We start from the raw sequence: 13,041 nt of genomic DNA, 5'->3' as shown, positions 1-13,041 counted from the left end.
AACTTACCTTTCTTGTTTTTTCCCCGCTTGTTCCTGCCCGTGATCATTCAGCTCGACACTCTGCTCGAGTGCTGGGCTGATCGCGCGGGTTCACTTGGTGGTCCAGGTAGTTCCCCTTCATATTACAAACACTGCAGCGATGGCCTATACCTTTAAGGGAGGTCTGCACAGCCCAGTGTGCAGTGCTACTCAGGTCATTGCCCGCCTGCTTCCGTTAGCGCTCCAAGAGGTAAGTGGAGTGCTTGATTTAGCGCTCAACTTCCTTCTTGACGTGGAAATGGTGATTTTAAAAAAAAGTTTGAAATTGTTAGCGCCTGGAGATCCCTGGAATGGCCCTTCAACACTCGCTGTCTAGGCTTATATCGTGAATGTGGCTCAGATACTGGAGGGGGGTTGTAGACATCCATCAAACTGAACCCCAGCAAGAATCAACGATTGGGGAGGGGGGTGGAGAAAGAGCTCAGGATTTTGCAATGGAAGCGATTTGAATCAAGAACTAAAACATTTACATTTAAGCACCGCAATAGATTTATTCCTCAGTGACTTTTAAACAAAATAGAGATTAAGCGGTGTACCATGCCAATAAAACATGGCACTTGGGTCATGGACTGTGCCCACGAGTCAGTCCTTAAGTCCAGGACCAGCCTTTAGTTTCAAAGTGCTTGTACCATTTCATTACTAAACTATTTTACACCAATCAGGAGATATATATCAATATCAAAACAAGGACGCTTCATTTTTGCTGAACTGTGCAATGCCAGATAAACCCAGTTACAATAGGCTCCAGTCTCTCGTTTGCTGACTGACCCAGCATTCCTTACCTTTCCAAGTGTCCAGTGGATTGTTTGAGACACAGATTTCCAGTTTACAGATGCTCAGTGTGTATACTGGTTCTATGTCCAAATTTAACACGCATTTAGATTAGGGGAAAAAAACAAATCATTGGAGAATTTGGGTACGTTCCCACATGTTTACAAGGAGTGATGACTCTGGGGAGGGGGTGGGGTCTCACAACTGATCTCTGATGAGATATAAAAGCAGATGTCTGCAATACTCCCAACACGCTGCACGCTCAGCAAGTCGAACTAGAGGCGGAAATCTCATTGAATCCACATCCGCAAATACCCCGATGTGAACCGTCACTGGCCCCCGACTCTGCCAACCAAAGCTACTTCCAGATTTCGTGCACAGAAACAGGTTTAGAAAAGCTTATTTTTAAAAAAAGTATGTAGTACAAAATACCATTTTCACTTGACGCAACAGGTTATATGTAATGATCAAAAATTAAAATTAAACGTCTGTGTATCCTGTGCACAAAAAAACTTGCTAACATTCAAATAAAAGATTTAACGTTACAGTCTGTTTTAACACTGGTCGTCGGGGCAGTCTCATCGCGATTGGACAAATCCGAGGGGCCGAGCGCTCAAGAAGCACGTGGGTCTGCGCGGTGGTTCACAGGTTGGATTTGGGCCCAGTGTTCACGGGGATGGCCCTCAGCTCTGTCCGCATGCATAGATACTCCCCGATCACAGCCATCAGTGCAATGCACACAATGTTCACCAGCCACCAGCTCAACGCTGTGGGAAAGTGCAAGTTGTAGATCCAGCAGCCCATGAAGTGGAAGATGTGGACGGTCACAGTAAAATCCAAACACTGCTTCCCTCTTCGGATAAAATACCACAATCCAAGTGCACTGGTGAAGGAAATGGGAAAAGCTCATTAGATCTTCCATTTACGCAGAGACTGTAACACGCTTAAGAATTTTCCCACTCCACAGACTTGAGCACATAATCTCGCCCGACACTCCAGTGCAGTACTGAGGGAGTGCTGTTGGAGGTGCTGCCTTTTTGGATGAGACATTAAACCAAGGTCTACTCTCTCATGTGGACATAAAAGATCCTGTGGCACTATTTTAAAGAAAAGCAGAGGGCGTCCTCCTATTCTGTCCAACAATGACCCCAAAACCAACATCAAGAAAAACAGACACTCTCGTCATTATTACAATGCTGTTTGTGGACATGGCTATATGCAAATTGGCTACAGCATTTCCCGACATTACAACAGTGGTTACGCGCGTTGGGATGTCCTGAAGTCATGAAAGGTGCTGTATAAATGAAATTATTTTTTCTTTGTTGGGCTTTTAAGCTCATCGTGTCCAAGGGATGGAGCACTGTCCATCACAGGGACCCACTGTGCATCGTATTCCCAACTCAGGTACAGTGCTGCACCAATAGAGTCCCCTCTATTCCACCAGTGTATCCATCCTCATGGGTCCTCTGACAAACTGCCAACTTAGTGTTAACTTCATAGAGTCATTGAATGGTTGCAACACGGAAGATGGCCATTTGGCCCGTCCCACTCCCCCGCCCTTTCCCTGTAGCCCTGAAAATTGCTTTCTTTCCAGTACTTATCTAACTTCCTTTTGAAAGCAGTGATCGAGTCTGCCTCCACCACCCTTTCAGGCAGTGCATTCCAGATCCTAACCACTCAGTGTATTTAAAAAAAAAAAAGTTTTTCCTTATGGTGCTTCAGGTCGTGTGTGCTGTAGATCATTTTCATCACTCAGAACTGGGAGGTCACCAGCCAAACTCATTCCTACAGTCAGAAATAGGTGGAAAACTATTTATTTCCATCTGTTTGGGCTGGTTGCAAATCCAGGAGTCAGGTGAAAGGACAGTTTTTCACCAACCCAAATACCCATCATTCCCCTTTTCTTAGCTATTGAGAGTCTCAGGGTGTTATAACATAGAATTCAGTAAGCTACTCCCGATAGAGGCATTTCTTTCAGATTATGGAGCCTTCCTGAGCTTTTAGCCGCACCCATTTCTACATTTTACAAGGTGAACAGAAAGGAGCACAGTAAAGCAGCAGAAATGAGCTCATTTGGCAAAAGTACTTGCTATTTTTGGCTGTATTCACTGGCATTTAACTCGTCAAATGTGGTTCTCTTGCTCCCTGGAAGGAACATGTACAGTCTACAAACATGCAAACACTGTAGCACACCTACACGACGTCATTTTGACACTGGAAGGCACATGAACAGATGAAATTAGAAAAATTAAAAAGAATTTGCATTTAGGTAGTGCCTTTCACGACATCAGGACATCCCAAAGCACTTTACAGCCAATGAAGTAATTTTGATGTGTAGTCACGGTTACTATGTAGCAAACATGGCAGCCAATTTGTGCATAGCCAAGGTCCCATAAACAGCAATGAAATAAATTACCAGATAATCTGTTTGGTGATGTTTGTTGAGGGATAAATATTGGTTAGGACACTGGGGAGAACTCCCTTTGCTCTTCTTCAAATAGTGTTGTAGGATCTTGTATGTCCACCTGAGAGAGAGTAGACGTGGTTTAATCTGACAGTGCAGCACTCCCTCAGTAATGCACCTTATATGTTCAAGTCTCTGGAGTGGGACGAACATGCAAGCACTGCAGTACGTGAACACCTGCACTGCACTCAACCAAAACTGCTCATTTGAATGTTTCTGCTGCTGAGCATATTTGCTAAGAGGAGTACATGCCCAGATGGCACAAAGATTAGTGGGAAAGAAGTTGTGTAGTGGACTCAGAGAGGCTGCAAAGAGATTTAGATAGGTTAAGCGAATGGGCTAAGGTTTGGCAGATGGAATACAATGTCGAAAAGTGAGAGGTCATCCACCTTGGGAAAAAAAAAACAGTAAAAGGGATTATTATTTGAATGGGGAGAAATTACAACATGCTGCGGTGCAGAGGGTCCTGGGGGTCCTTGTGCATGAACCCCAAAATGTTAGTTTGCAGGTGCAGCAGGTAATCAGGAAGGCGAATGGAATATTGGCCTTCATTGCGAGAGGGATGGAGTACAAAAGCAGGGAGGTCCTTTTGCAACTGTATAGGGTATTGGTGAGGCCGCACCTGGAGTACTGAGTGCAGTTTTGGTCACCTTACTTAAGGAAGGATATACTAGCTTTGGAGGGGGTACAGAGACGATTCACTTGGCTGATTCCGGAGATGAGGGGGTTACCTTATGATGATAGATTGAGTAGACTGGGTCTTTACTCGTTGGAGTTCAGAAGGATGAGGGGTGATCTTATAGAAACATTTAAAATCATGAAAGGGATAGACAAGATAGAGGCAGAGAGGTTGTTTCCACTGGTTGGGGAGACTAGAACTAGGGGGCACAGCCTCAAAATACGGGGGAGCCAATTTAAAACCGAGTTGAGAAGGAATTTCTTCTCCCAGAGAGTTGTGAATCTGTGGAATTCTCTGCCCAAGGAAGCAGTTGAGGCTAGCTCATTGAATGTATTCAAGTCACAGATAGATAGATTTTTAACCAAGAAGGGAATTAAGGGTTATGGGGAGCGGGCGGGTAAGTGGAGCTGAGTCCATGGCCAGATCAGCCATGATCTTGTTGAATGGTGGAGCAGGCTCGAGGGGCTAGATGGTCTACTCCTGTTCCTAATTCTTATATACAGAACAGGAAGCTGTGAGCATTAGTGCCTCCTCAGGTACAAAAATAATTAAGAATGCATCGTCCTCAAGTTACCAGCATTACATATGTCTGTCCACAGGCAGTCATTGGGTTAGTTTTACTGCGTGCGCATTCCTGTTAAAATATGCCACTGCAGGTGCACAAATGCTGGGTGAGGACCGGTTCCGACTTGGTTACATTGCCCTTTAGGGTTGAATAATCTGCTGATATTCACCAACTGGGCTCATGTGTGATGAACACACTTGACCAAGGTACTGGAGGGTTACCAGTGTCTGTGAAACAGTAACATAGCATGACAGCATTGGGCAGAGAATGAGAAAAAACTGAAGGCAAGGAGAGTGGAGTGTCAATAACTGTCGCCATCCACCAGGAGCCAGTAATGTGAGAAATGTCTTATTGTTAAAAGCACATACAAACCTGTGCCCTGTATTCAACATGTACAGCTACAGTGTACACTGGCTCTACGCAGCAAAGGCAAGGACTTGCATTTATATAGTACCTTGGAACACAGACTAAAGGGTGGCACAATTGAGGAACAGTGAAGGACTTTTAAGGAGCTCTTTCATAATGCTCAACAAAAATATATTCCAGTGAAAAAGAAGGGCGGTAAGAGAAGGGATAACCAGCCGTGGATAACCAAGGAAATAAAGGAGAGTATCAAATTAAAAACCAATGCGTATAATGTGGCCAAGGTTAGTGGGAAACTAGAAGATTGGGAAAATTTTAAACGACAGCAAAGAATGACTAAGAAAGCAATAAAGAAAAGGAAAGATAGATTACGAAGGTAAACTTGCGCAAAACATAAAAACGGATAGTAAAAGCTTTTACAGATATATAAAACAGAAAAGAGTGACTAAAGTAAATGTTGGTCCCTTAGAAGATGAGAAGGGGGATTTAATAATGGGAAATGTGGAAATGGCTGAGACCTTAAACAATTATTTTGCTTCGGTCTTCACAGTGGAAGACACAAAAACCATGCCAAAAATTGCTGGTCACGGGAATGTGGGAAGGGAGGACCTTGAGACAATCTCTATCACTAGGGGGGCAGTGCTGGACAGGCTAATGGATCTCAAGGTAGACAAGTCCCCTGGTCCTGATGAAATGCATCCCAGGGTATTAAAAGAGATGGCGGAAGTTATAGCAGATGCACTCGTTATAATCTACCAAAATTCTCTGGACTCTGGGGAGGTACCAGCGGATTGGAAAGCAGCTAATGTAACACCTCTGTTTAAAAAAGGGGGTGGACAAAAGGCAGGTAACTATAGGCCGGTTAGTTTAACATCTGTAGTGGGGAAAATGCTTGAAGCTATCATTAAGGAAGAAATAGCAGGACATCTAGATAGGAATAGTGCAATCAAGCAGACGCAACAGGGAATATTATTTGAATGGGGAGAAATTACAACATGCTGCGGTGCAGAGGGACCTGGCGGTCCTTGTGCATGAATCCCAAAAAGTTAGTTTGCAGGTGCAGCAGGTAATCAGGAAGGCGAATGGAATGTTGGCCTTCATTGCAAGAGAGATGGAGTACAAAAGCAGGGAGGTCCTGCTGCAACTGTACAAGGTATTGGTGAGGTCGCACCTGGAGTACTTTGTGCAGTTTTGGTCACTTTACTTAAGGAAGGATATACTAGCTTTGGAGGAGGTACAGAGATGATTCACTAGGCTGATACTGGAGATGAGGGGGTTACCTTATGATGATAGATTGAGTAGACTGGGTTTTTACTCAGTTCAGAAGGATGAGGGGTGATCTTATAGAAAGGGTTAGACAAGATAGAGGCAGAGAGATTGTTTCCACTGGTCGGGGAGACTAGAACTAGGAGGCACAGCCTCAAAATACGGGGGAGCCAATTTAAAACCGAGTTGAGAAGGAATTTCTTCTCCCAGAGGGTTGTGAATCTGTGGAATTCTCTGCCCAAGGAAGCAGCTGAGGCTAGCTCATTGAATGTATTCAAATCACAGATAGATAGATTTTTAACCAATAAGGGAATTAAGGGTTGTGGGGAGCGGGCGGGTAAGTGGAGCTGAGTCCACGGCTAGATCAGCCATGATCTTGTTGAATGGCGGAGCAGGCTCGAGGGCTAGATGGCCTACTCCTGTCCCTAATTCTTATGTGCTTATGTTATGTTCTTATGTTTCATGACCTCAGGACATCCCAAAGCACTTTACAGCCATTAAAGCACAGCCATGGTTACATTGTAGGAAACACCGCAGCCAATTTGTGCACGACAAAGTCCCATAAACAGAAATATGAGAATTACCAGTTAATCTGTTAGAATTAGGGAAAGCAGGTGAATTAATAAGTGTTTGTAATTTAATCTGCTCAACAAACCCCAAGTAGCAGCCCGTGACACCAGAATGGCTGATGTGAAGGTTACTGCTATGTTCAAATGTTTGACTCTAAATCACAGAACAATGGGAAAGAACATTTGGTTCGGGTTGCACACCCCAAGCCTGTTCACTTCTCCTGACTTCCATGCTATCTACAGAGCAAGTGCAGTGACAGAGAGGACAGTGAACTTAATCTCACCTGTCCTCCTACAACAGGTCGCCTGGGAAACATCTGAAGAATGGAAGCCAACAAAAAACACAGGTGCATTTCTCTCAGCGACTCCTGACCCCTCATTGAAAGCACACTCGCTTTCAAACTGCGTTTTTAGGAATGCAAGGCCTTTCCTGCAAAGCTGCAACATTTTGTCTAAGCATCTGAATTGCAAAAAGAATTAAAATGTTTTGAGCCAAGCCAGATAACTCAGCATCTCAAATTACTACAAGTCAGGGAGTCAGTGGTGTATTGTCAAAGTTGACTGAATGAAGGGATAGATTCCAAACATGCACTGGGGATCATCTGGACTGATGTTTCCGGGGAATTTGTGCTGACTACTCTTAAAATCAACCATCATCTAGAACCCAAAAATAACAGGAACATCTGAGCATCATTTCACACAGAATTCAAACCCAATAGTCGTGTAAGTTTTCAACTTCAGTTGGTGTTGGCACATCTGGTCAGAGACATCTATTAAAAAGCACTCCTATGCTGTACAGATAGGAGCAGGGATCGTTTCAATTTTGACAAGGATCGCAGATTTCACTTGGTGCTGCTGGTGGTAGCTCAGGTACATTGTTTTATAAGGACAAGAGTGTTTACAACAACGTTATATTTATATAGCGCCTTTAATGTAGCAAGGTGCTTCACAGGAGCATTAACAAAATTTGACATCGAGCCACATAAGTAGATATTAGAACAGGTGACCAAAGGGGCAAGAGGTAGGTTTTTTAAAGTAGTGTCTTAAAGGAGGAAAGAGAGGTAATGGGAAGGAGGGGCCTGAGGGATTTCCAGAGCTTAGGGTCTAGGCAGCTGAAGGCACCAATGGTTGAGTGATGAAAATCAGGGATGAGGAAGAGGCCAGAATTGAAGCACAGAGAACGTGGAGGGGTGTAGGGTTGGAGGAGATAGGGTGGCACGAGGCCATGGAGGGATTTGAAAACAAGGATGAGAATTTTAAAGTTGAGTCATTGCCAGACCGAGAGTCAATGTAGGTCAGTGAGCACAGGGGTGATGGGTGAATGAGACTTGATGCGAGTTAGGATATGGACAGCAGAGTTTTGGATGAGCTTAAGTTTATGGAGGGTAATGTATTATTAAACAATGTATTATTCTGCTGCTCACATGCTACTGGATGTCATTGCTTTACCTTCCTGGGTCAGTTAGAGGCTAATTGCTTTTAGATTGACAGGCCAGTTAGAGACCCAACCTGCTTTCTTTTATTTTCATACTTTAAATTATATTACATTTTCTGCTGGTGGGAACGTTTCTCTACATTGGAAGTGCTTGGCTCTGTTGTAGTGTCAGCTGCAGCTCAGTGAGTAGCATTCTTGCCTCCAGGTCAGAAGGTTGAGAGTTAAAGTCCCACTCCAGAGACTTGAGCACAAAAATCTATGCTGACACTCCAGTGCAGTACAAAGGGAGTGCTGCGCTGTCGGAAGTGCTGTCTTTCAGACAAGACGAGACATTAAACCAAAGTCCCATCTGCTCTCGAGTGGACGTACAAGATCCCATTGCATTATCTCAAAGAGCAGGGGAGTTATCCCCAGTGTTCTGGCTAATATTTACCCCTCAATCAACATCATTGAAAAAACCCCGGATGAGCTGGTCATTAACACGTTGCTGTTTGTGGGAGCTTGCTGTGTGCAGATTATCTGTCGTGTGTCCAACATTACAATGGTGACTCCACCTCAAAAAGTACTTAATTGGTTGTAAAGCGCTTTGGGAAGTCCTGAGGTTGTGAAAGGTGTTGTAGAAATGCAAGTCTTTCTTTAATGCACCCAACAGCTGAAGTGTGATGGATATAGTAAAAAAGTTAAGGGATGGACAAAAAAATTCAAGTCCTTTAATCATTATCTCTTCTAGATTACTTTAACAAATCATTACTATGACTAACACCCCATAATTGTTGTGGTCTGTCATTCATAAGAACATAAGAAATAGGAACAGGAGTAGGCCATTCGGCCCCTCAAGCCTGCTCCGCCATTCAATAAGATCATGGCTGATCTAATCATGGACTCAGCTCCACTTCCCCGCCCGCTTCCCATAATTCCTTATCGTTTAAGAAACTGTCTATTTCTAACTTAAATTTATTCAATGTCTCAGCTTCCACATTTCTGAGGCAGCGAATTCCACAGATTTACCACCCTCTGAAAGAAATGTCTCATCTCTGTTTTAAATGGGCGGTCCCTTATTCTAAGATCATGCCCTCTAGTTTTGGTCTCCCCCATCAGTGGAAACATCCTCTCTGCATCCACCTTGTCAAGACCCCTCATAATCTTATACATTTCGATAAGATCACCTCTCATTCTTCTGAATTCCAATGAGTAGAGGCCCAACCTACTCAACCTTTCCTCATGTCAACCCCCTCATCTTCGGAATCTTTCTCACTTTCCACACTAATCTGTGTACGTACTTACCATGTGAGTGAATTGAGGACAAATGCCATCATCGAGAGCCTCCCCTGAGCTGTGGAAAATCCCAGCACCTAAACCACAAACAAATCAGTGTTAGTATAGAGAGAAAATTTAAACAAAGACATCACATCCAAGAGCCAAGCTTCTATCCAGGCACTTCCCAATATAACACAAGGAGGTGGCATATTTCAATTCATTGCCACACCTTTTGATGCTGGTTACAAAGGTTTACCACAGAACACATCAACTGTGTTGCAACAGATCATCTGAATTTTAAAGAAAGGGGGCAATGATTTGTCTGAAAAGGAAAATTAATACACCTGGACAGGATAGTAATTAACTTACACTGCAATGTGAAATGTGAATATATACTGCGCTTCTCCCCAAAATGTGTGGTACAGACACACATTTTACCCACCCTCTGAATCCAGATTCCATGACATAATGCACTCCCATATGCACTGCATGAACACTGAATGCAATGGTGCAGACGAATCCAGGCTGGGTAAAATTACTTACAGAATGATACAATGGTGATAAAAATAAAATCTGGTAAGTAGCTCTTCTAGTGCAGGGGAAGTTTTGTTTCTGACCAGCAGTTTTGAACAAGAAAATGCAGGAATAAGGGAAGACAGAGATAGCCAAGTCTTCAGATAACTCACAAATGTAGATGTAAATGGCAAGTCAAAGAATAGCTCACTTTGAATCAGTGACTTTGTTCTCAATCAACATCACTTAAAAAAACAGATTATCTGGTCATTATCACATTGCTGTTTGTAGAAGTTTGCTGTGTGCAAATTAACTGCCGTGTTTCCTACATTACAACAGTGACTACACTTCATAAGTACTTCATTGGCTGTGGGACTTTGGGACATCCTAAAAGCCGCGATATAAATGCAAATTCTTTATTACAATGCTGTAACTGGGATTTCAGTGAAGCATAATGAGGATGTGCGAAGTTATCCAAGCTTTTCTCTTTACAGACACTGCGGTGTGATTCCTGCATGTAATTTTTGCTGAAACCTTATCAAAAGTTGCAAAATATTTCTTTGGAACACTAGTGCATCTGCTGTGGCAGTGCTAGTGGAATCTTGTACTGCACACATGATGTATTATACTGAAGCTAAGGTGGAGCGCTCTTTAAGTGAGCATGTCTCTTTAAAGTCACAAGTTTAATTTCTGTAGGTCTGCAAAGCCCAAGGTCAGAGGATGTTTAATGTTTGGTAAGAGAAATCCGTAGATTGGAAAGTGTTAGCAAATTGGCAGCTTATGCAGGAATAATCACATGAAATGGTTTTAAAAAAATACTTGTGATCGACTGAAGTATAATGGAGCCTCTCACAGTCTGATGCAGACTAGCTGCTCTCTCTCTGTGACATTACGGGTTATATTGCAACCCACTCACCCCCAACCCCAGACTGAATGGCTGCTCAGTACTCGGCTTCTGTTTTGCATATTCTGTTATATCTGTCCCCCGTGGTACAGTTACCACCTTTCACAAAGTGTAATGAATGGGGCAGGGGAGGGATAACAGCTTGAATTCTGATGTTTGCTTTACTGCCGATGAAAGTTCATTCTGAGCTTCGTTAGCACCGGTCAGTAATTTCTCCACACCATGATCATTTTCCAACAGTCTATCGACTCTGGATCAGTTCCTATGGACTGGAGGGTAGCTAATGTAACACCACTGTTTAAAAAAAGGAGGGAGAGAAAGCGGGTAATTATAGACCGGTTAGCCTGACATCAGTAGTGAGGAAAATGTTGGAATCAATCATTAAGGATAAAATAGCAGCGAATTTGGAAAGCAGTGACAGGATCGGTCCAAGTCAGCATGGAGTTATGAAAGGGAAATCATGCTTGACGAATCTTCTGGAATTTTTTGAGGATGTAACTAGCAGAGTGGACAAGGGAGAACCAATGGATGTGGTGTATTTGGACTTTCAAAAGGCTTTTGACAAGGTCCTGCACAAGAGATTGGTGTGCAAAATTAAAGCACATGGTATTGGGGGTAATGTACTGACGTGGATAGAGAACTGGTTTACAGACAGGAAGCAGAGAGTCGGGATTAACGGGTCCTTTTCAGAATGGCAGGCAGTGACTAGTGGAGTGCCGCAGGGCTCAGTGCTGGGACCCCAACTCTTTACAATATACATTAACGATTTAGATGAAGGAATTGAGTGTAATATCTCCAAGTTTGCAGATGACACTAAACTGGGTGGTGGTGTGAGCTGTGAGGAGGACACTAAGAGACTGCAGGGTGACTTGGACAGGTTAGGTAAGTGGGCAAATGCATGGCAGGTGCAGTATAATGTGGATAAATGTGAGGTTATCCATTTTGGGGGCAAAAACACAAAGGCAGATTATCTGAATGGTGGCAGATTAGGAAATGGGGAGGTGCCATGGTTCATCAGTCATTGAAAGTTGGCATGGAGGTACAGCAGGTGGTGAAGAAGGCAAATGGAATGTTTACCTTCATAGCTAGGGGATTTGAGTATAGGAGCAGGGAGGTCTTACTGCAGTTGTACAGGGCCTTGATGAGGCCTCACCTGGAATATTGTGTTCAGTTTTGGTCTCCTAATCTGAGGAAGGACGTTCTTGCTGTTGAGGGAGTGCAGCGAAGGTTCACCAGACTGATTCTAGGGATGGCTGGACTGACATATGAGGAGAGACTGGGCCTTTATTCACTGGAGTTTAGAAAGATGAGGGGATCTCATAGAAACGTATAAGATTCTGACGGGACTGAACAGGTTAAATGCGGGAAGAATGTTCCCGATGTTGGGGAAGTCCAGAACCAGGGGACACAGTCTTAGGATAAGGGGATAGGCCATTTAGGACTGATGAGGAGAAACTTCTTCATTCAGAGTTGTTAACCTATAGAGTTGTTGATGCCAGTTCATTGGATATATTCAAGAGCGAGTTAGATATGGCCCTTACAGCTAAAGAGATCAAGAGGTATGGCGAGAAAGCAGGAAAGGGGTAATGAGGGAATGATCAGCCATTATCTTATTGAATGGCGGTGCAGGCTCGAAGGGCCTACTCCTGCACCTATTTTCTATGTTTCTATGAGACACAGAAATGGGGGATAATGAACACTGACTTTAAAAACTATAATGTTAAAAGCCTGCTAACATTTTGCACAAATAATCAGACGTCCCACTAAAAGGAAACACTATCTGGCCAAACGCAGACAGAGGGAATCTCTAACTACCCCCCACCCCACCCAATCAAGAAAAAACAAAGCCCATCATTCCATTCGTGCTTGACATCTGCAGTTTTCCTATTTACAAGAGTCTCCTTCTCACTATTTTAATGAACCCGGCAGAACAGGAATCAGGAAGCAACCTGACCACACTGCCTCAGCAGCTAGAGGGGACCAAATATGGAATTTCATTATCTGGAACCCACGTTACCAACTCTGTTCCCCCTCGAGACAATCATAGAACACATACCGAGACAACAACCACGCCCCCCCCCATCTCCAATATCTCTAACATTTTTAAGTTGCCAGCAGTACTGTCAGAACAGTGAATAGCTTCATATACAATGAACATCTTATCCATAGGTTTCATTTTTACCCCGTCAGAAAATAGTATAAATTCATCAAGTTTC

At 43.5% G+C, this 13,041-nt stretch overlaps 1 protein-coding gene across 1 annotated transcript in view; it reads right to left on the bottom strand.

Annotated features, from left to right (window-relative positions):
• Positions 1-504: 504 nt before the first annotated feature.
• sys1 (SYS1 golgi trafficking protein) overlaps positions 505-13,041 on the bottom strand; it is a 30,630-nt gene continuing 18,093 nt past the window's right edge. The window contains exons 3-4 of the mRNA XM_070894990.1: positions 9,436-9,503; positions 505-1,693 (exon numbers count right to left, since the gene is read on the bottom strand). Of these exons, the coding sequence (XP_070751091.1) occupies positions 1,453-1,693; positions 9,436-9,503 (309 nt within the window). The 3' untranslated portion in view covers positions 505-1,452. The remainder of the gene's footprint in view (positions 1,694-9,435; positions 9,504-13,041) is intronic.

Source organism: Pristiophorus japonicus, chromosome 12 (genome assembly GCF_044704955.1).
Source record: "Pristiophorus japonicus isolate sPriJap1 chromosome 12, sPriJap1.hap1, whole genome shotgun sequence".
Classification (NCBI taxonomy): domain Eukaryota; kingdom Metazoa; phylum Chordata; class Chondrichthyes; family Pristiophoridae; genus Pristiophorus; species Pristiophorus japonicus.
The sequence above is the reverse complement of the archived record's forward strand: the minus strand, read 5'-3'. Positions and strand labels throughout refer to the sequence as shown.